The sequence below is a fragment of the Schistocerca nitens genome, chromosome 9, assembly GCF_023898315.1.
Source record: "Schistocerca nitens isolate TAMUIC-IGC-003100 chromosome 9, iqSchNite1.1, whole genome shotgun sequence".
Classification (NCBI taxonomy): Eukaryota; Metazoa; Arthropoda; class Insecta; order Orthoptera; family Acrididae; genus Schistocerca; species Schistocerca nitens.
Genome location: NC_064622.1, coordinates 217199383 through 217211400, shown reverse-complemented (window position 1 = coordinate 217211400; position 12018 = coordinate 217199383). Strand labels below are relative to the sequence as shown.

Below are 12018 nucleotides of genomic sequence, written 5' to 3'. Positions count from 1 at the left end.
AAACTGATCCAGTTGATATGGGAGAAGGAGACACTGCCAGAAGAATGGAAATTGGCTATAATATGCCCAATATACAAGAAGGGAAGCAAAATGGAATGCGGTAACTACAGAGGAATCAGCTTGTTGAATGTAACGTTCAAGGTGCTGTCCATCTTTATTCTCAGAAAATTGCAACCATTCATAGAGAAAAGCATACAGGAGTACCAAGCTGGCTTTCGACCAAACTGATCGACAATAGATCACATTTTCACGCTAAGACAATTGTTTGAAAAACATTGGGAATATGGTAAAGATATCTACAGCTTGTTCGTCGATTTTCAACGTGCATATGACAGCACCCACAGGAATAGCCTATACAATGAAATGCAAGACTTCAGAATCCCTGAGAAGCTAGAGAGAGTGGTGCAAGCCTGTATGGAAGGGTCAAAGACAGCAGTATGTTTTCGAGGAGCCACGTCAGAAACATTTGAGATTGAGACAGGCCTCAAACAAGGGGATGCTCTCTCCTGTGTTCAGTTCAATGTCATCTTAGAGAAAGTAATAAAAGAGTGTAGGCAACAGGAGTGGGCTAGAGTAGAGATGGACGGTAACTTCAATTGTCTCGCATATGCAGATGACATAGTACTATTAAGTGGCTCAAAGCATGAGTTGAAAGAAATGTACCATAAAATGGACAATTATGCACAGAAGGTAGGGCCCAAAGTGAATCGAGACAAAACAGAGTTCATGCAATTAGGAAGAAGACAAGAGCAGGTAGAATTTCTTGAGATAGATGGCAAGAGGTTCAAGAGAGTAGACCAGTTCAAATACTTGGGATCTTGGTTTACCATGGAAAACAACATAAAAATGGACATCAAGGAAAGAATAGCAGTGGGGACCATTCCCTCAGAGAGACGCTTGGCTCTAAATCGATCTCAGTGAACACTAAGATGAAAATCTACAACACAGTGATATGCCCAGCAGTAACGTACAGTTCAGAAACATGGAGCATGACTAAGCAAGAAAGGGAAAAAACTATTAATATCTGAAAGAAGAGTAAAGAGGAAGATATGGGGACCAGTTTTAGATAATGGAGAATGGAGGAAGAGGAAAAACGAGGAAATCTACCTTCTGATGCGACAACCAACTATCCTACAGAAGATAAAGAGCAAAAGAATACAATGGGTGGGCCATGTAGCCCGTGTGCCAGATGGAAGACAGGCGAAGATAGCACTAGCGGGGAAACCAAACACCAAACACCCCATTGGATGACCAAGGCAGCGCTGGATGGATGACCTGACGAAGGATCTAGCATAATTTTTTAGACAATTTGGTTGTATGGAGATGAACAGCGATTATTTTACTTATAATCAATTATTCAAAATGACATTATTTATTTTGCTGCCAACAGTTTCAACCTGCGATGGGGTCATCTTCAGGGCAGTTTACACCATTTGGTCGCTTGCTGGAGTCGTCACCCTGTCTGTGTACAGTTGGTAACTGCAACAGAATCCTCTGCCCGTCGCTACCAGATGGTCATCAGCGATGATAAAGTCTCAGCACTGAGGCAGTAAACATTGTAATAGTAAGAGCACCCAACTTGATAGTAATGGCATCGTGACTGCCATAAGCTGTGTGCACGTCTGACATTGTCTAAAGTAGTGAATTTGGTGCAAATCAATAAATATCCCACAAACAAATTCATTTCCTATGTGACTCGACTTTTTGATACATTATTTACGTAATGTGCACAAGGACATGTGTATTTATCTGTGTATTATATTGGTCTATTACATATATGTGTGTGTCTGTATAATCAAGGCCAAAAGTATGAAATGTGTGCGTGTAAAATTTATTTGTGAAATGTTATTCCCATACGTTAGAGTTATATTGCTATATACTGAAAACCATACAACAGCTTTTTTCTGTTAAACTTTATTGCAAATTATTTGACTTGTCCTATATCATTATGTACCCCTGTACAGTGTATGATTCACAGGACCAATAAATATACAATACAATATTTTGCTGTAACTGTGAAGCTGTCTCTCACATGTTGTCTGGCCACTTCAGGTTCCAGCCACATTCTCTTGAGCAATGGGGCATACTCCCCCCTATTGCCAGTCATGGACGACGTTGGCATCACACCTTCACTGTTGATGTTTTTTATACTAGAATAACTTCCATCAATAGCTTCATGTGATATGTTTGCAGAATGATATCTGCCATAATTTTGCCTACCTCCTAACCATTGCAATTCATAACAGTATCATGTCCTATTTTTCCTCTGCTTGACACCTCCACCTTGTCAGAAAGAAAGTGTGTCCACTGCTGCAAGCTGTGCAGTATCTCTGCTTAGGACACAGTTTGTGTCCATCCGCTAACCTTCAAAACTTTCCCAGTGTGTTTCTCATTCTTGTCACCTACATCCCATTAAATTTTGTTTTTGTGGCCATTTCTGCCACACTCTTTGACAATGGCAGATCTCACTCGCTTCTGGCACTCAAGAATTTAGATGAATCAGCTGAATTAAAACTTGAATCTCTCATGATTTGCTACTCGGATCATATTGTGGTTTCGACCACAACTATTCTGATAAAATTCTCTGTACAGCTAGATACACACACAATTTCTCAGTTCTTTCTTTCATTATTTTAATTTATCCAGTTATGGATGAGGAGTATGATGAGTGTGGACAATGGACAGATATAACACTACCATATCTAAGTAGGCTTCACTAAAAGTTCACGTATTAGATTCTGGTGTGTCCAAAACCATTGCTTCAACAAGTGAAGACCTCATTGAGGATTTTATACACAACTGCAGTATGCTCTTTTCCAGCTGCAGATTACAATGTGTGCACTCCAAGAAGTTGCTGTTGGCTGCACAATCTTTGATATATTGACAAAGCACCTTGATTGTAGCTATTGAAATGCAAACTGCTCTCCTGTCACTGATCATTCATTTACCAAAGGCAGCTGCAAGCTAGGGAGTTATTAGTGACTGACGTCCTCTTCTCTTTTTTACTTGGGACAACGGAATTTCAGAGACAGTCCCTGGAGATTCATTGAGATCAAGTAACTCCGGTTCAGCACTACTGGAACTCAGCATCACCAGTTGAGCAAGGGGGTCAGAGAAAACTATAAGAAAGGTCTGACAATGTCTTTATCAAACTACTGAGACATGAGTAAAATTAACAGCATTGATTGAGTAGTGAATTATTCTTTTATTTTATTTTCATATGTATTTATAGCATTGTATTATAAATTCATAAATAATGTTCTTACCAAATTGTTGAATTTCGTATTTGCTTCAAATTTACTTATTTCTAGCTGCCTCTGCTCACTGAAATTCTCATTTCTCTTTCTCAAATAGCTAGTGATCAATTTCGTATATTAACCCTAGCCATTGTTACAACTATTGGTTGACAAAAACTATTTATCTGTTTCAGTAGTAATTATATTTAAAGTATTACCACGTGCTATGTCAACAATAATATAATAAATTTGAACAAAACAAGTTTATTATTATTATTTGTTTTCCATTTATCTTCATCAGATGACCTTCCAGCATGTTTTTGTTGTTGCCCCCATTGTTGATGCATAGCTTCTAACTTTACTTCACAGTTTCCCCCATTCCGCTGTCACAATTTGTGCTTTTTGCTCAATAACTCGACATTTGCCACACATCTAGTTTGGTACTTTGACACACAATTAGCTTATATACCTATAAAATGAAAGACTACTGGGATGAACTGGGTTGGGTTGTAAAAGAGGAATGGCTCAGCTCACTCTGTCTTCTCTCTACCTGCCTTGTGCCTTGGTGTCACTGTCATCATGTTGCCCAAAACAAGTCATCTGCGGCATGAGAATGCTTTTAGTTAAGGATACTTATGTAAACAAACTACCTTTACTGGGTAATTAATGAATTTCTCTTGCAGAAGTAATAGTTTGCAAAGTTGATTTTATTGTTTCAGACTTTCAAATTATGAAGGCCTACCCCCTCTCCTTATCCTACTGAGCCCAAATTTCACACATCTCATTTTTACATGGAATGGAACCAAACTGGAGGAAGACCAAAAAAATTTATTTCATTGCTGATATCCAATTCTGCTCTGTGCACTTTTGTGGGATTTTGGGACATGCTCCTTACCACCCATGTCATAGCTGTTACAAACATTCAACAAATTTGAATGATTTTTCATTGGTGATAAATAACATAAAATAAAGAACTTAATTGCAGCAGAGTTTCTCTGGTGTTTCAGCAGATCTTTGCTTTGTGTAGATAGTAAGCGAAAACAAATACTGTTTATCACATGCTACATGTAATGTCTGGTGTCACCAAAAAATGTTGGTATCTTTCTTGAAACAAACAAATGTTTTTAAAATGAAATTATACTAGTGTAACATTCAGTATAACAGTATGCACTCTAGCACTTATCATACTTATACACATTTGTTTGCCACATCTTCCTTGCTCGCCTTGTCCTCTCTTGAGTGCCAACTTCTGCCACACTGTCTACCTTTCTGCTGTAATGGAACAGTGCCTCTGGGTACTGGCTGGTGTTAATGATTGTTTGGTTCTGTTAACATGGGTACATAATGTTAGATGATGACTGCAAGTAAGTCTTTGTTATCACTGAAGGAGGTGATGCATCAACATTTCATATAAGTATGTACTTTTCAATATACGAAGACACCTAAATATTCCTTTGCATATGAATATGGCTTCCTAATCTGATAACTGTATGGCTCTCCTTCTGTAACAGATATGAATTTTTAATCTAGTTTTGAATGAAATTGATATTTGCAGTATTGGTACAAGGAAAACCATTTTTATCAGTAGCTCAAAATGAAATACACATTGGTCAAACATCCATTAGATGTATGTAATGCATTTGAATCAATATATTCAGACTCTGAAGTAGTATTCCAGTATCGCGTAGTCACATCGAATTGTCAGAAGTTCTATAATCTTCCTTAGATGTGATCATCTAAGTGTCAGATACCAGTCGGGCAGAGACCTACAGCTTTCCCACCTGTTTTTTCAACTTGCCAAATGATGTTTCATGTAATGCCAGTAGGACTAGATGCATATGACATGACCAACCTTTAGTAACACACAGTTGGACAATGGTTGTTGGGACCTTGTATGGTTTGCAATGGAAACTTTGGCCCAGTTTCTGTCTTAGGGTTGATCACATACAAACTTAATATTTTGTCCTTCTATATGAAGTATTTAAAATTTGCAGAGGCCGAAATAAAAGTTCTTTGGTGCAAGTGATTTGCTGTAAATTACTTCATCAACAGAAGTTTATAAATTGTATTGCATTTAATCAACCCCAAATAGCTTTCACTGCAGTGGCATGAATCTATATGCACTTAGTGCTATGAAAAGGCCTCAGTTGAAGATAAGTCTGCCTAATCTGTCATAGAGTGGCAGCAAGAGAAAACATACGTGACAGTTAAAGAAATGTGCAAGCTTTCAGAGGCAGTGGCTCCTTTTTCTGTCAGTTAGTTACATGTTCCACAGATCATTTTGCACAACAGACCATAAATATGTGGAATGAGTTATTTTACATTCACATCACAGATTAGTTTGTTCGTATGCTGAAAGTGAAGGGGAAGGAAGAGGGACGAAGGAAAATGGCTGGCGAGGCTTAGGAATTGGAGAGAGTTCGGAAAAGTCACCCGGAACCCTGGGTCATGGGAGACTTAGCAGATGAAATGAGAAGGAAAGACTGATTGTTGGGGGACTGCACTGGATGAGATTTGAAAATCTGAGAGCTTAAAGGTGGAAGATGGGTAATAAGAAAGACAGAGATTACTGACGAAACATCATGCAAGACTTAATAAGAGCAGAAAGCTAAGTGCATAATGTGAGGTACAAATTTGGGGGGAGGGGGTCAGGCAAAAATAGATACATCAGTTAATAAAAGACATAGAAAACTAACAGGAAGTGAAGAAAAGAATAGTTACTGATATTCTGAGACCAAATAAATTATAGTAAATTGAGCCCTGGTGGGTGGCGAGAACCAAGGACATGTTGTAATGCCAGTCCCCCAGCTGTGGAGTTCTGAGAAACTGGTGTCTGGGGGGAAACCGGTACCAAGGTTATGACTGCCATGTTGTAGAACATGCTCTGCAAAAGGATATTGTGTGTTGCCAGTACAACCCCCCCCCCCCCTATGTCCATTCATCCTAATTGATTACTTGGTGGTAGTCATATCAGTGTAAAAGGCCAAACAGTGTTTATATAACAGTTGGTACACAACATGTTTCACAGGTGGCTCTGCCTTGGATAGTACATGTTTGGGCAGTTACTGGGCTGATACATGTATGATAGTAGCCATAGGGTGGGGAAATGGGTGCAGGAGCAATATACGGTCTTACCTGGATGCTGCACAAGTTAGGAGGGGAAGTGATGACTAGCTATTTATATGTGGGGCAAAATGTTGGACATAATGGATCTCATTTCAGGGCACGATTTTACAAAGTCTTAGGCTTGTTGAAGTAACTGATAGGTTTAATGTGGACGGAAGTGTGTAGCCGGCCTTCTGTGAGGTACAGATCAACATCCAGGAGTGACATAGGATTTGTAACAGGACCATGTGATATTTAATTGGGAACATGCATTTAGTGATTACAAAAATTTTAACAGGTCACCCTCCCCATGAGTCCATATGACATCTAAACCAAACCAGGGGCCTAAGGCTCATGGATCCCACAGAAGCCCCCTTCAAGAGGCCCTTGGAAAGTTGGCATAGGAAGGAACCATCCTCATTCCCATGGCCACACTACTGGCCTGTTTGTATGTCTGACATTCGCCTTACAGCTGCCTCTTAAAAAGTTCTAGCTTACACAGCCAAAGGTTTCTTAATTCCATGTTGTCCCGGATTTGTACCACGTAGATCTATTCTGATGTAGACTTTCCATCACAATTAATTAAACTTCTTTCCTCTACGAAAGAATGCCAATACCGTCTTTACTACACAAGACATCTACAGTATCCTACAGTATTTCTTCATTAACACGGCGGTGGAGCGATAAGATACGATTACAATTAAATTCTATGTTGAAATGACATCATTTTTTTTTTAATTGCTGACATATCTAGTCGCATGAATGTGCAGTTACGCGGTCTAAAACAAGATTGTTTCAAAAGTAATCTCTGGCATAACTGACGCGTGTCAAGTAGCGTTTCAGCGATCTTCCGTAGAATGCAAGCATACAAAAAATTAGCTTTACCGATGTAATTTATATGTTTTGTGGATTTTCACGGTTACGGGCGTTTGTGTCTCACGTAATCGAAAACTAAGGATGCATGCGCTCTTGCAGAACGACTAAGGTTACATTCAACGATTCGGTCCACCATGAAGTAGTAACTGTCACACATACCTCAGGCAACAGCTGATGCTTCCAAAGACCTTACGCAAAGTTTGTCCGTACTTAGTAGTATTTTGCTTCTTGAAAGGTTGCTTTCTGAAGACTGTAGTAGTATTTTTATGAAAATTGTCTTATTCTCGATTATTACGAAGTTGCTAGTGTTTATAGCTCAGAGTCACGAAATAATGCGCTATTTCGTGAATCAGCTGTGGTTGTAGAAGTGTCATAACTTCATTCCAAACTGTATAGCATATGTTGTTGGAAATGTTGATGTAGGTAGCGGGCCCTAGTGCGAACAGTGAAATACACATGTTCTAAATAGTTTACCGATGGATTTTTCTGGTGATCCAACAGGCAGCGAAAATACTGCCTTTGAGATAGATGAACAGTTGCGCAAACTGACAGTTAATAGTGACAATAGTTTTACATTTACCGAAACTCAGACACGCGAAGTGCTGCACGTAACACGCAATGAAATCGTTTCAGAGTGCTTCAGTGATGCTCTTTCAGAACAGGCAGATACTGTTGACGGCGCCAATTTCAGTACATTGTCAACATGGGAATGCGTACCTCCTGAGTCGAAGAATCTGGACAGAGTTGTGGACGTTCTCTCGCCGGAAGAAGTTAGGTGGTTTTATAAAAGTGAAACTGAAAAGCGATGGCTAGAGTTTAGTGGATATGATTCTTTGCGAATAGAATATAAATATCAGGATGTGTTTCATAAGTGGCATAGTGCTCATTACCCAGAAGACAAGGAAAATGAGACAGAAGAGTCCAACGATACCGGTTGTGCCTTATTTTCAGAAAACGATAGCTTTAAACATGACGATTCAAGCAACAATTTCGGCAAAGCCGATTCAAGCTTTACAACAGACTCTGAGCATAAAATCGTCGTCCGTGGTGGATTATATGAAGTAGATCTCCATGCTTGGAAGTGCAATTCCATTTATTGGCCAGGTACATAATTTCTTATGTGAATACATCTTGCTTGAAGGACTGTTATTCATTAAAATGAAGTAGGAGAGATAATTTAATACCAATTTGATACACATTTTAGCCATATCAAGTCTGTCTGATGTGACTGCAGAATGTATCACCTTTTATCTCTGCATTTATAATGTGCATGTAGTCACTATTGATTAAAATATTCATCTGCAGTGTGCTTATTCAAGTTTCTGGAAACAAAAAATGGCCATTACTTAAAACACACAGCAATATGTAATCAATTGTATCCTGTGTGATTTTTGCATCACACCAAACAAAGTATTTATCAGCATCTAAAAAAATTCTCAGATCCCCTTGCTTATCAGTAGTAGATTTTAATTAAAACCAAGAAGCTCTGAACAGTACTGAATTTGTTAAATTTGACGCGTTGCAATGAATGAAATATTCTGTGTAACACTTAGCATGGGTGCAAATGATGCACTTAATAATTCAACAACAGTGCTGTCGATATATTTAATTTAAAATATTTGTTCCAACTGTAGCTTACATTAATCACATTTATATCACTTAAATGTTTTATGTTGCTTATTGTTGCATTTGTCATACAGTGATTAGCTGTGACAAGACCTGTGTGTATAAAAAAGGGGGATTAGTTGTAGATGTATGTTTTGGTGTCTGGTATAGAAAACTGTCTTGGACAACTGTTATTGTGCTGTTCTGTTTTCGGCTTTTGCATTGTAACACATAATTGCTGAGGCTCTCTCAAGTGAGATTGAGTGATGACTAATTCTGATACACTAAAATTGTTGGACTGAACACTTACTCATCATTCTGAAGCAATGTTGTTGATGTTGGTTTAAGCCACGATATTGACATTAATTGTAATGAAACAGTCCTTTCTGATTTTATTGTCTGTTGGAGGAAGCCACCAAATGAGACTTAATTTTATTATGATTATCAGTCCCTGTTGTTGCTTCCCTCAGTAGTCACAATCATTTTCTGGAGACAGTGAACAGGTCCTCTGTTAAAAAATTGTAGAGTTTCAGTAACACCCCCGACATATGAGCTCGGAATCCTGACAACAGTTATGGTGACGAAGAATGCCTTATATGCTGCTTTAATTTTGTTTAATTTAAATAATGAATTTTAAGAGAGACCACTCACCAAAAAGCAGAAGTGCTGAGGCATTGATAGGGACACACAAAAAAAGAAGGAACACACACTCTCTCCTTCCTACCTACCTACCTACCTACCTACCTATAGCCTCTGCAATAAATGTTGGCATGTTGCCCGCTACACAGTATCTGACAGTGCTACTGGCAAGCAGTGTGCACTTAGAATCTTGAGAGGCCAATTGAGGAGCTACTTGATTGAGATGTAGTGGCTCCGATTGTGAAAACTGACAACAGCTGTGAGAGTAGTGTACTGACCATAAGCCCGTCCATATACACATCAACTGATGCCTATCGGTTGTGGATGACATGGTCATCGGTTGGTACCATTGGTCTCTCCGAGGCCCGTACACACAGAGAGATGGGGCTGTGGGCTATGTTGGGTAAGCTGGATACAGGGAGAAAGATGAAAGAGGCAAGAAGAGAGTTGGGCATGGGTAGCTAGTGGCTTTCAGGGAGGTAGCTGGTTTGTTGCCTAGGAATGTGGGAGGGCAGAAGGGAGGGGTATCAGGTGCTCGGTATAGACATGTGGGCACAGGTGTGAAAGCTGTCAGGGAGTGGCACACAATGAAGGTGATGTGGTGACATGAAATGGGAGGGGGTTATAGGACAGAGTAAGGGGAAACTTTGGGGTGTGGAGGATTTGGCGGCAGGAGGTTAATGAAGATCGAGGTCAGGAGCGTTGTGGGAGTGAACGGTGTATTGCAAGGATAACTCATCTGCGTAGCTCAGAAAAGATGCTGACAGAGGGAATGAGTTTGTTTGGTGTACTCTTTTTTTTTTTTTTTTTTTACTGTTGGCTGTCCCTGATAGTGTTACACAGGACAAAATTTCACCGATTAATAGATTACATGATATAGTTGCTTTATGTCAGCACTTCATTCGTGTATTGAGCAGATGTTTGACAGAACAAATTAAACTTCATGAAAAGTCCTTCTTCCGCTTTGCATCTGTAACACCTTATTGAATTTTATGGGATGGAACATGGGATAGTGTGCTTAGGTATATCTTTCATGTTTTATTCATGGTCCAATTTTTGCTGTCTCCTTTTCAAGATGTATCGTATGAAGTTAAGTAAATTAATGGCGGATTGAAAAGGTAATAGAGATGTTATTAAAATTAAGGCATTTCTATGCTTTTAAAACCACTTAATAGCCTACTAATGAGAGATGCTTCAAGTCTGAGCAAACATATGATAGGAAGTTACTGAATGAACTGGAATCCTGAAAATTCTGACACTCCAGAGCAGTGTTCTTGGAAGTTTTATTGAGGATATGTATCTGCTGTTGTATTCCAGGAGCTGGTGTACCATGTAGAGCAGAGAGCTTTTTGGTAAATACCTGTGGATGTAATGTTGTTCTGCTTTAATCAGTGGTTTCACTGATGAAATGAGAGATGTGTTAGCAGACTTCAGTATAACTTAGTTCAATGTTAGGTTAGACTGGAAGGTGATAGTATGGCTGAGAGTTGATAAAGACAAAGAATGTGCGATGAAAATAATCTGTTCCAGTTTCCCATTGCTCATTAATGTCTCAGCTGGAAACTTTTATTTTCCCACTGTTGTCTGCAAATTTTTAATATATTTTAATAAATTAAAAATAACCATGTCCTTGCCCAAAATCTGCACATTCCCACAGGTGTCCGATACAAAATACAATGATAGTTTGTTATGTAGCACTGATAAATAACTACATTGTTGACAGACTCACTATCAAAGCTGATGGTTTGTATCATATGTATCATTACTTCTGCGGTCTCCGTGCTGCACCTCTGTTCTGTTCCAGGATAGTAGGTTTTCTTCTCATTTGCTATTTACAAGTTTTTGCAAAGTATTATTTCTGGAGAACACCTTCTGATATCTCTCTTCACAATGGTGTCTATATGTCAGAGATCAATCCACTGCCATACCCAGTTAGGTTGCTTTATCTGTGTGTTCCAGTGTGGTATTATTGCAGGAAACCTTGAGCTTTCACGTTACTTGCCAAGATCATAGATGGAAAGTGGTTACCTGAGTCTTCGAAGGATTAAGTCGCAGGAAGTTATTTTGATAATATTCTGACAAGTCCATGGGTGTTTTCTACAGCTTCTACTCCATGCCCTTGAAAACCCTCCCACGATCTGTATTTGCCAGGTCATCTGCATATTGGAAATGGTTAGTATGATTAGGTGTTGGCTAGTCATTAGTGTATTTGTTAAAAAGTAAGGGGTCCAGAATGATTCCCCGGGCCAGTCCATTTCTTTGGTTTCTCCGTTGGCTTGTTTTGCCATTGAGAACCACACAAAACTATCTGTTTTGTGGGAGAGGCTCGATGAGCTTGACAAATTGGTTATCTCCTAGTGTTTTGTAGAGTTCCTGGAAGAGAAACCTATGGTTGAATGAATTGCATGCGGAGCTGCGGTTGACTATTGGTAGTTTTTTAATCTTTTTATTTTCATATCCTTGTTCTATACATTCTATCAAGTACAGAATTTGGCTGGTAGATGATCTGCCAGGCCTAAAACCAGCTTTTTGAGTGGTAAGTTTCAGATTGATAGTG

General features: G+C 39.1%; 1 protein-coding gene across 2 annotated transcripts in view; it reads left to right on the top strand.

The window, feature by feature from the left end:
• The first annotated feature begins 7441 nt into the window (after positions 1 to 7441).
• LOC126204428 (phospholipase DDHD1-like) overlaps positions 7442 to 12018 on the top strand; it is a 211003-nt gene continuing 206426 nt past the window's right edge. For both annotated transcript variants that reach the window (XM_049938818.1, XM_049938817.1), the window contains exon 1: positions 7442 to 8321. In XM_049938818.1, coding sequence (XP_049794775.1) covers positions 7694 to 8321 — 628 coding nt within the window. In that variant the 5' untranslated portion in view covers positions 7442 to 7693. The remainder of the gene's footprint in view (positions 8322 to 12018) is intronic.